The 10,772-nt window shown below is 48.0% G+C and overlaps 1 protein-coding gene across 1 annotated transcript; it reads right to left on the bottom strand.

Annotated features, from left to right (window-relative positions):
- Positions 1 to 493: 493 nt before the first annotated feature.
- On the bottom strand, positions 494 to 5,437 carry SERPINC1 (serpin peptidase inhibitor, clade C (antithrombin), member 1). Its single transcript, XM_010018418.1, has 6 exons — positions 5,063 to 5,437; positions 2,587 to 2,802; positions 2,133 to 2,270; positions 1,655 to 2,048; positions 1,253 to 1,317; positions 494 to 1,029 (listed from the first exon to the last, which is right to left on the bottom strand). Exons 1-6 carry the CDS (start codon positions 5,435 to 5,437, stop codon positions 856 to 858), a joined length of 1,362 nt encoding a protein of 453 aa, XP_010016720.1. The 3' UTR covers positions 494 to 855.
- Between the last annotated feature and the right edge of the window lie 5,335 nt (positions 5,438 to 10,772).

Below are 10,772 nucleotides of genomic sequence, written 5' to 3'. Positions count from 1 at the left end.
CCAGGTCACCTCAGCTCTAGGAATGAACTTGCAGGTGAAATAACAGATTTTTAACAGTTGCAGACATTGGTTACCCTGCCTGGGCATAGTGAGGGTTCTCAGACACCCCTGCTACAGTAACTTTTACTGTGGAGATAGTTTATATCTTTGTACTCAAAAGACAGATTCAAAGCCTTGGCTACGCAAGGCTTTCACTAGTGACTGCTCAGCACTTGGACATGTTGGACGTGCCAGAGCTGTTGACAAGTAGGGCTTTGGTGTTTGGCAGCTCTTCCACCTACCAGCTGCTCCATGCAGAGCTGTGGAAACATCTCTGCTGACGTTTCTGGCTCAGCCAGCACATGCCATTCAGCTGCTGCTCTTCCACAGACCTCTGCAGTGTGGGGTTGTTCTGTTGGGTCCGCAGAGAGCAGGAAAGGGCCCATTTGTTGAAAAAGTTTAAATAAGTCTAGGAAGTGACCTAGTGAAAACTGTCCATTCAGAGATCAGTTTGTTACATACAGATCTATAGGTTTTTAATGAACCAGGGGATCAGAGTTACAGTTTGAGGCCTGAAAGGGAGGAGGAGGGTTGGATATAAGAATGACAACAATGCTGGACTTGGGTTTGGGTGCCACTAAAATACTGGTGTGGGAAAAAATGCTGTTCCCCTTTGAATGAAGGATGGAGCAGGTGAGCCCCTCCCCTGACACAGCAAGGAGGAGCAGTAACAGCCCACCTGGGTACAGTCCCTCCTTGCAGCTTGCACCAAATGGTAAGACCAACCACCCTAGGAGCAGCCCAGGCTTTGTGGCAATACCCTACTGCCCCTTTTCCAGAGGCAGAGGAGGGAAAAGCGAGGCCCTGACAGACCCTTTAGGAGCAAGGATCAGATATTCTGCCCATGAAGATAACAGTGTTGAGGGCAGCTTCCCGGATGAAAAGGAGGAAGGGCCTGTTGACATTGAAGATTATTCTGTTCATGGGGAAGGAACGGCCAGAGACGGTGACAGCTGTAGCAGCTGATGCTTCGCTGCCTTCTTCATTCACCTACCAACCAGAAGAGAAAATGGGATTAAAATATGGGCATTATGCAGTATGTTGAGAGCTCACCCTCCTTCCCACAGAAGGTGCGTGCCCAGCTCCCACCTCTCCCCACAGCCCCAGATAAGTGAGGAAGTAAACAGCATGGGTTCAGAACTATTTTTCATTTTAATGCTTCATGTTTTTAAAAACAAGGAGAAAGACACCCCCAAAACCAAACAAGGCTTACCTCGAGGAAGGCTTTATGGAAAGCCTCTGACACATACAAGTCTGTACGGCCCTCTGCAATTATACCTGAAATACAAAATGGAGACAGTTAAAACTATGTTTTTAGACAACAGCTCAAGACACAACACACTTCCATCCTTCATCGCCCGTGTTCAAGCAGAAGGTATGTCTGCCCTAAAACAAAAACACTCTCCACCAGCTGCAATTGATTGCTTCACTCCCACATCCTTAGTGCAGAGCAGGACTGTGTGTCCTTGATGGGCCTTGACCATAGAGTCCATCATTGAATGCAGCAACATCTAAATGCTTTTATATTCTCATTCCTCATGTGCTGCTGTACCTACTGCCCTGGCACTTGTGGAGGAACAGTTACCCCCCACCTCCACCCTCCACCACATCTGACCTGGGAGTCTGGCATTTTCTGGACTGAAGAGATCTTCCAGACCCATTTTTCTCAGCTTCTCCTTGACACTGAAGCTGTCCTCAACACGGAAACGAGGGAGGTAGACAGAGAGAGACACCTCCATCATGGAGTCTATCCAGTCCTGCAGCTTCTCCGATGTCAGGTCTCGCTCCACCTCCACCAGCGGTGTCCCAGCATTGGGCAGGACCAGCATCATCGTGATATCATCCCCCTTGTAAGGCAGTTCCAGCACCTGGACTTTGTCCTGGTGGATGGATGTGTAGTGGAATTTGGACTCTTGGTACATAATCGGGACTTTGCAGGTCTCACCATTGGCTTTATGAAATAAATCCAGTTTTGTGTTTGGAGCTGGGAATTGCGATTTCCAGTGCCCCTAAAAGGGAGATGGGAGGGAAAAACATAAGCATCACTTTTCCCCCTGGGAAGTGGGCTGTTCCCCCAGTTTTGTTAGCCATACCTTAAAATAAATGGTGTTGACCAGGACCAAGACAGTGAGATCATCAATACCTCCTTCTGGGATCACTTCTGTAATGCGCTTCTCTGTCTTATTAGCCACCCACTCATTAATGATCTTCCTGGAAAGTTCTGGCTTCTCCTGAAGGAAGAGACCAAGAAAGGTTAAGTCAAGGGTTTTAAACACTTCTTTGTATCCCTTCTGCAGGAGTCAGATTAACAGGGAGTGTGCTCAGGGAGCTCCCAGCATGCTGCTGCAGTGTTTAGGAGTGAAGAGTGGGGAAGTGATTGTGGTCAGTCTGGGGGAAGTGACTGGGACAGGAGGAGCTGCCTCCCATACTCCCACCTGCCTTCACACCTAGAGCAGGGCACTTCCTGTGGTCAAAAGATAGGGATGCAGGAAAAGCAGGATGGGGGGAAGGAAACAAACAAAAAAATCCCAAGTGGTTCAAACTCACTTTGAAGTTCAAGGGCCAGAGTTTCGCTCCATAAACTATTTCACTAATGTTCTGGTAAGTCTCATTAAAGACCAAAGATTTCTCCCCAAAGAGGCGGTTGGCTGATACCAGCTCTGAGGATTTGTTGGCTTTCTTGTAAAGCCGGCAGTTCAGCTTGGCAAAGAAGAAGTGGATCTGATCAGATGTCTTTTCTGAAATGGTGTCAAATCGGAAAACCTGGAGGGGTCAAACAACAAGAAGGAATCCATATGCAGGCTCTTACATTCACATAGCTCCTGGACCCCACAGCAAGTGGTGATGCAGCCTTTGCCTGCTGCTCAATAGCCTAAATCATGGAGCCAATAAATTTGCAGGCCCTCAGAGCTTCACTCTCCCATTATTAATTTGGAATCCAAATCTACATAAGACCAACGAATCACCAGCCCAAGCTCTAGTTTTGGAGAGTCCAAAATGGAGAATTAAACACTGCTCAGCATGCAGAAGTACTACTGCTCCTCCTTCTAACTGTCTGCCTTGCTCTCCATCCATACTCTGCTTTTGACTGGTCCCAGCTTCTGACTGTCTTTGACTCAGCTTCTTACCCAAGAGAAGACTCCAGCTCGTGCTCACTGAAGTTCCTTCCCTAGAGCTTTTGGCAGGGCACCTGCCTGGATCTGCCTCTCTCTCCGCCTCTATTCCCCATCCACTTTCATTGTCCCAGCTGTCAGGGGAAAATGCATCGTTTTGTGCACGTCTATGTAAGTGTGGGCATGGCTTAGCTAGATCCTTTAGGTGGTTGTGCAGAAGACACACTAAGGTCTTGGTGATGTTTTTCTCTGTGCATTCTGACCCCTGTCAAGGAACAGATTCTAGCTTTGCATATGAACCACTAGGCTTCCCCTGGTAACGTTAAAATTAACATAGTTTATACACAGTGTTCACAAACTTCCTAGCACACCCCAGGGAGCCTCACATGAGATGAGGATTGTGCTCTTGGGGCCTGGAATCAGCTCTCAGATCAGTGGAGGTCACAGGAGGACTCACAGGGTTTGTCCTAAACCCTCCTGCGATGATGTCAAAGGCTGCTCCTCCCCAGGAGGAGCAATTCTCATGGCCTGTTGAGTAACTCTGGTACATCTTACCTATTTTTGCTGGGAATGGGAATATGTAGCAATCGTTCTGAGGGTAGATTTCTGCAGCACAACAAATTTTTTCTTATCTGCTCCTAGCTGCCAGCTGGAAGGACAGTTATGATTTGTCTACTACTATCCAACCTCAGGGCTTTAAGGCACAGAAAATCGCACATGTTACTCCACGTGAAAATCCAGGATCTCTGGCACCATTTCCTGTGAAGCAAAGGTGGTATTACTGGCCCTTTTGTGGGGAAAAGGGGGGATCTGCATCCTAGGTGGCTCAGTGAGAGAAGGGTCCCCTTCTGGTGAGAAGAGCTGCCCAGAGGAGAAGGCATAAGTGACGATTTTGGAGATGCTCTGCTCTGCCCAGACTGTGTCGATAATGGGAGGAGACCCCAGCATTACTTACTCCAGAGGCAGAATCTGTAAAGAGAGCAGCAGTGGGGACAAGTGGGGCAGTTTGATTCACACCTCCTGTTGCAGGGAGAAAGGCCCCTCTGGGCTCCTGTCTGTGAGGAAGGTATGGGCAGTATCAAACCCCACATGGCAGAAAAGTGCACCTGCAGTTGTCAGGCGAGCAGGTCTGACAGTGAGAAGGGTGCTTGGACAGGCAAGGAGTTACCTGGTCCCACGGAAGAGCTAGAACTCAAGATTAACTCAGTCCAGGACCAGAGTTCCCCTCTCTGAGTTTAGGAGCCCCTGCCTGGGAAGCTCAGGCCCTTACTATGCTGCTCTAATACCACCCCACACAAGAAGACAGAAGCTGTTAAGTTCCAGGTGAGTGCTCAGACTGCTCTTATGCTTACTACAAGGAGGCTCTCAATAAGTAATTGATGTTCCTGTGCTCCCACAGGGTGACAGAGCCCTAGAAGCCAGGTGGACTGCAAGTGTGCCATGTGTCTTTTTTTTGTCCCAAAGGAGAAAGCAAACGTGAAAAAGAGCCTTTCCCAATGGGACTTGGTATTTCAGCTTTTCCTGCTTTTTGAAGAACAGGCTTAGCTACCTGCTCAGCTAACATCCTTGCCCGATCTGCAAGAAACAAACCTTTCTCATTCCCTTCCCTCATCTCCCAAATGGGCTTCCTTTCCTCCAGACGAAGCTAATCTCTCAGACCCAAGAAAGCTATCCTGAATGTGGGATCCACTTAGGGAATCAGAGAAAAGAGCTGGGATCTAAGACAATTCAGAGACAAGCAGCCTGTGTATATCCTTCCCAGGGGCTTGTTTAAATAAAGGTCTCCCTTCCCAAGCCAGGAAGCCATGCTGACCCAGAGAGCCCTTTGGCAGCAGTCAGCCACTATCACATTTGCTGTCTTTCAGTCCCTGGTGACAGCTACAGAAAAAAGCTGAGGAAATGCCACTGACTTCCATGAGCTGCTGGAGGGTGCTACCACAAGCTCCAAGCTTGGTCATGGCAAAGGCTGTAGAAATGCTGAGGGGTGACATGAAGATGTTTTCCCCATTGTCCTTGGAGTCAGCCAGGTACTTGTAGAAGACAACAGCAAAGCGTGAGTTGGCTTTTGAAAGCTCCCAGACCCGAGGGTTAGTAGACTCTGGGAGCTTGCCCTTCCCTGGCTCTTGCCCCTCACTCTCCTGGGGCTTCTTCTCCGGGTTGCGGTAGATGCAGATGGGGTTCACTGGGATGTCGCGTGGCTTTGCGGTGCAGATGTCTTCCACAACGTAGTGCTCAGGGGCAGCCAGACCCCAGACACTGAAGAGACACACCACGAAAAGATGCATTGTCCTGGAACCAGAAAGAGAACACTTACACACACTTGCCTGCTCAGAAAACCCATGCTGCTGCCACAGCCTGGGGGCCCTGTTTTAACCAACATCAGAGTGACACAAGCCCCGTGGTCCTCTTCAATCACCCTTTTGTCCTGTAGCTGCAGGATAAACTGAAGGACAGACAGACACCACCAGCAGGACAAACATGCCTCTAAGCATGCACCGCTTTTAGAATCAATGCACTGGAAGCGGTGCTTTCCCAGAGCCCAGGGTGCCCTCTGTTCAAGCAGCAGGCTCAGCCCTGACAAGTGTGTACAAATCTGATTTGAACTCTGGAGTCCTCCCCACCAGCTAGCCAAGGTGGCTACAGTGAAAGGACTCTGCCTTTGCAACCTTTCCCCAGGCCTGCCTGTGACTAGAGCCAGCACAGAGCCCCCAGAGCCATCCAGCTGCCCTGATCTGCAGTTCAGGTGCAATTATGCTTCTGTACAGATCCTACCCATCTTCCTCACAGGGAGAGCACTCAGGTACTTCTGGTATGCTCCACAGACCAGCCTGGTTTTGTCTGTTTCCTTCCCCTTTTCCTGGACTCTTTTTCCTTTCACCTGTGGTCCTCTGTCCCCTTTAATTACTGTCTGTGATTTCAGGCTCACCTCAACTTTACACTATTTAAGTTATTGATGCAGGAAACACTACAGCAGAGAGGCGATAAGGAAGAGGTCTCCAGGAAAGTTGGTCCCTCCATGCACTGAGCATCTTTAATCCCTAAAAAGTGTATTTTTAGAGTGTGTGTGGTGTAGCTACTGCATCACAGCTGTTCCTGTCCAAAGTTCACAACACCTCAGTGCAAACTGACTGTCCCTGACCTGAGGAGGGTAGGCTAATGTTAATAACCATGTTCCAAGAAAAAGCATGCCTCTGAAAAATCTCACAGACAGACATCATTTATATTCTCCACTTCTGCTAAAGCAGGCAGTCTCTACATTCCATCAGCTTGGCACAAGGCCTCATCAGCCATTGTAGGGCTGATTAAGTGGCACACAAGACTTCCTGTGCACTGTGGTTTTGAGATGCCCTTCAGATGACGCTGTGCTGGGTTTGTTCACATACCCAGTGGGAGGAAGCTCATGGACCACAGCCACAACAGCTTGGGAAAAACTACTGGAAAGGGCTGGCAGCCAGCCCAGGACTTCTCTGTCTTGGAAGACTTTTTCAAAGATATGTCTAGCTCGGGTAGGTCTCTGCCTGCTCCCACGTACTCACTGCCACAGCTACCAAGCACTGCCTCCCGAGTAACTAAATTAAAGATCAGCTGCGTTTTGTACTAGTGACCTCCATGTCCACAGTCTTGCCAGTGCTTGTGGGCCAGCACCTGGGGGAGGAAAACAGGGGCAGCTCAAGGGCCAATCTGGGATGCAGAAGACCTCTTGGTTCTTTCGCAACCCCCTCCCTTTAGGCTCTTGGGCAATGACTTCATCTCAGCTCCAGTTCCTCCGGAAAAGCAGAAATTACCTCATTTGGCACGAAGGCCATATCAAGCCCCAAGGGGCCATCTCTAGCATATGCTAAGAGCATAGCAACAAGTACTGCAAGAAAACATGCAAAACAAGACGTACTTGCTCAGGCCACAACCACTGCTCTTGCTGGTTCCAACAGATTATCTTTCAAAAGGTTTAAGATAGATGCAACACCACAATAGAAGTTGGGGGGAACCTAAAAAGGGAGGGAAATCCACCAAACACAGAAACTAAACAAAAAACAAAAAAAAAAAAAAAAAAAAAAAAGACCCAGGGCAGGAGGGCAAGAGAAAGGAAAACTATTCAGACAATTAAAAGTACTCCAGGAAGTGCTGCTCTTCCGAACCTTTCACTTCTACAGGAAAAATCAGCCAGCAACAAGCCAGGCACACTTCTGTGCTCCCACAGCCCTAAGGCCAGGATCTCAGCAACCCTTTGCTGCTTGCCAGCAGTCCTCCCTCACCCATGTTTAATTCTCCCTGGCTCCAGCAGCACTGACATGCCTGCAGCCGGTCTCACTGCAGAAAGGACAACCTTGCTGCAGTCCCTGACCTGTCACTGTACTCACCTCCAGGGAAAGGCATGTCCACAAGCACATGCTGACCTGCCTGTATAAGCACAACTGCCTGCTTCTGTCAAGACAGAGGCAGATCATGGTGTTCGCCATCACCTAAAATGCTGCTAATCTGACATTTAAAACCCTAAGCACAAGGAGAGCATCTCATCTTCATCCTGTCCTGATTAAATGGGAAAGACTGTTTTGTTTGATAGTAAAGTCCTGACTCCATCAACCTAGAAGAAATACAGAACTTCACACTACACCTTAAATCAAATTTATCAGCCACTAAGCCTGACTTGGCCCCTGACACGTCCAGTCTTGTCTCTTACAGGCAAAAGCCCTCACTATTTCTTAGGCCAGCTCTTCACTATAGCAATTGGTCAAAAACACTCCTCCCTCCATAGCTCTCCAACACTCCCTTTTCCCCTGCAGCACTGCCACACACTCCATATGTCAACTGCTTTCATCTTGGAAGGATCCCAAAAATATTATTGCAACATCACTGCCTGAAAGGGGTTACTGGAAAGGAAAAATGTAAAAATTAGAAAGGGCTCCTTTTTCTGCTTCACACCTGTAAGAGGTATAGAAAACCAAGAAACAAGTTGCTGATTCAGCTGAGAAGGCTCTGGGGGAAGCAGAGAGAAACTCCCCCATCCCACACCTGGTATGCAACACAGCTGGGCTCCAGCCAGCATAGGCCATTTCCATTCCACTGTTGCTCATTGCTGCACAAAGAGACAACTAACTGGGCTTGCAGACCCACAGCTCGTCCTCCAGCAACCACCCTACTGAACCTACCAGTGCTACCTATGGTGGCATGAATGTCACATAGCACCCCTGCAGTGTGCTAAAGAGCCCAGCAAACGTTAGGTAGCTCAAACCATTTTGAGATTAATTTAGGCTCTTGAGAATAAAAGCCTTCGCCCACCCCCTAACACCCCAAAAACCAGAGTACAAAGCAAATTAGCAGTGCTCTTCTACAGCTGGGCAAGAGATCAATGATTACTCAGGACAAACTGACCTTATGAATTGCTCTCCAAACCATGAAGCATTGCTACAGGTTGGGGATAAAAGTCAAGCATGACACTTCAGTGAGCAGTACAGAAGTGAGTCTTTGTGATAGCTGGGATGGGAGCACCCTCTGAAAATGGGTCCTCAGGCACAAGTTCAGAGTGAAAAAACACTGGCAGCAGCCAAAATTCACAGGCTCCTACAACAGGAAAGGAACCCTTACAAGGAATTAACTAACAATGAAAGATCAGGGGAACCTGCTTCTCTTACCTGCCCCTATACCGCCAGCCTTCTGCTTTTAGGATGCAAATGCAAATCGTTAAGAGGACAGGCAGTCTTGCTTGAGCCCAAAGCAGTTTCCCCACTGGACTTCTGTGCTCAAGCAGAACTGAGATGAAAGCAGGGGATAGTGGGAGGGGAGTAGGATGCTGAGGCCAAAGGCTGATGACCAGCTACAGAAGGTTAAACAAAGAACAGAAAAAAAGCAATGTTTAGTTTGAAAGAAGTTCTAAAGTTCAATCTGACAAGGGAAAGTTTGACCACCTACCCCTTGCAAATGCCAGATGCTTTCAGTTCCTGCCAATAGAAAATTAAGTGTTTTTACCATGAACCCCCTCCCCCACTTTCCCCCAACTTTCAAGACTTCAAACAATAATGTGATGATCTAAGGTATTTTGTTAATCTCACTTTGGTATCTTGTAGCTCAGCAAAATGGTTCCTTCTGCCCCAAGCCCTGCTACTGCCCCATTCCCAAGCAGGCTCCAGCTGGGAGAAACTGCCCCACTTCACAGAGTTTCAAATATGTCCCCCCTCTTAAATACACACACCTTTTCACTTGCACAACTGGAAAGATGAGGTTAACAGCTACTCCCCCCAGCTTTAGCCCACACATAGCAGTGCTGGGACCAGGACTGAGCAACACGTTCCAGCCTAGGATGCAGTTGCTCTATAAATTCAATGGCACTGCCTCCTGATCATCAAAACCCAGGAGCTGCCTGGCTGAGTGGGTGCTAAAGCTGCCCTGTTACTGCCCTCTAGTAAGAGTTCAGGTCTTGATGGAAAATGCAGCTGCAAGCTGGTTTGGGGGAAGTGAAAGACCTTACTATACTGTTAAGGGCTAGAATTAAATGGGACAGAGATTGTGGAAATAAATGAAAGGATGACATGCTCTGAAGCCAACTTTGCTTTCATGGGCTCCTCTCCAAAGCCTGGGGCCAAAGTGCCACTCTTAAAAATGGACTCTGCCCAACATATTCTTGCTCTCTTGTCAGTTTTATAACCAGGGACATCTTCATCAAAAGCAAGCACAAAAGCTACACAATCCACTCTGAACACTGACTGCTAACATACAAATACCTGTTCCTTAGAATTGCTTTCTGCCTAACAGCAGATCAGACCAGACCTGCAATGCAACTCAGTGAGTAACCCACAGGTTACATATTTGTAATCTGCTGCAGGAGGTAAAATGCCCTCAATGAGAAAGAACTTACACACCTGACCTTGCTGCGCCGTGTCTGCTGCTTTTATTTTCCAAGGTAAAGCATATGCTTGCAGGTCCCAGGGTCTTCAGGGTGAATTAGGGATCCTCCACACCCAGCAAAGAGCAGCAGGCAGACATCCAAGTATGGGTTTCCATTCACCCAATGCTTATAGGCAGTTTAAAGCAGTAAAACCAAGAACAAACACCTTTTGTGTTTTGCATTTCCCATATAGTTTAAGCTGGTGTGAATGAAGTCTCATCAGTGTGACAAAGTACGCTGACATTCCAAACTGCATACTTGCTTCACTGTAAAAAAAAAAAAAACCGAACAAAAAAAACCCACCCAAGGCCAAACACCTAAAACTGAGTATGGAAATACTTTCTTTAATGATGGTGGCCCTATTAACAGCGAGGTTAATTCCAGAACTGACACTGTAGGGCTGAAGGGATCCATGAGATGCCCAAGCCATACCCTCTATAGTAGCTGGGTAAATATATTTTGAGTGCAGCACATAAGTGGCAATTTACTGCTGGCTCAGCTCAAAGCAACAGCACTCACACCTGAGCAGAACTATACCTACAGAAGCATCCAAAGTGACAACTGCGTTAACACAAATCACTAGCTGCTTTGTTTGCTCTAGTCGAGGGACTGTTTTTCTCCCAAAGCTGCCGTTCACAGACCCAAAGCAGGGGTCTGCTGCTCAATACCATTAAGCGCCAAAGCTCTAAGCCTGGCAACCTGGGACAAAAGATCAAGCATCATGCCTCAGTGTTCATTTC

The sequence above is a fragment of the Nestor notabilis genome, unplaced genomic scaffold, assembly GCF_000696875.1.
Source record: "Nestor notabilis isolate BGI_N333 unplaced genomic scaffold, ASM69687v1 scaffold34167, whole genome shotgun sequence".
In the NCBI taxonomy this organism is placed as follows: domain Eukaryota; kingdom Metazoa; phylum Chordata; class Aves; order Psittaciformes; family Psittacidae; genus Nestor; species Nestor notabilis.
The sequence above is the reverse complement of the archived record's forward strand: the minus strand, read 5'-3'. Positions and strand labels throughout refer to the sequence as shown.

Coding starts and splice junctions, on each gene's coding strand:
- SERPINC1 (XM_010018418.1), bottom strand. CDS start 5,437: ATGCATCTTTTCGTGGTGTGTCTCTTCAGTGTCTGGGGTCTGGCTGCC. Junction 2,271..2,586: donor TCTGGCCCTTGAACTTCAAA/GTGAGTTTGAAC, acceptor CTCTTCCTTCAG/GAGAAGCCAGAACTTTCCAG. Junction 1,318..1,654: donor AGAAAATGCCAGACTCCCAG/GTCAGATGTGGT, acceptor TTTGTATTTCAG/GTATAATTGCAGAGGGCCGT.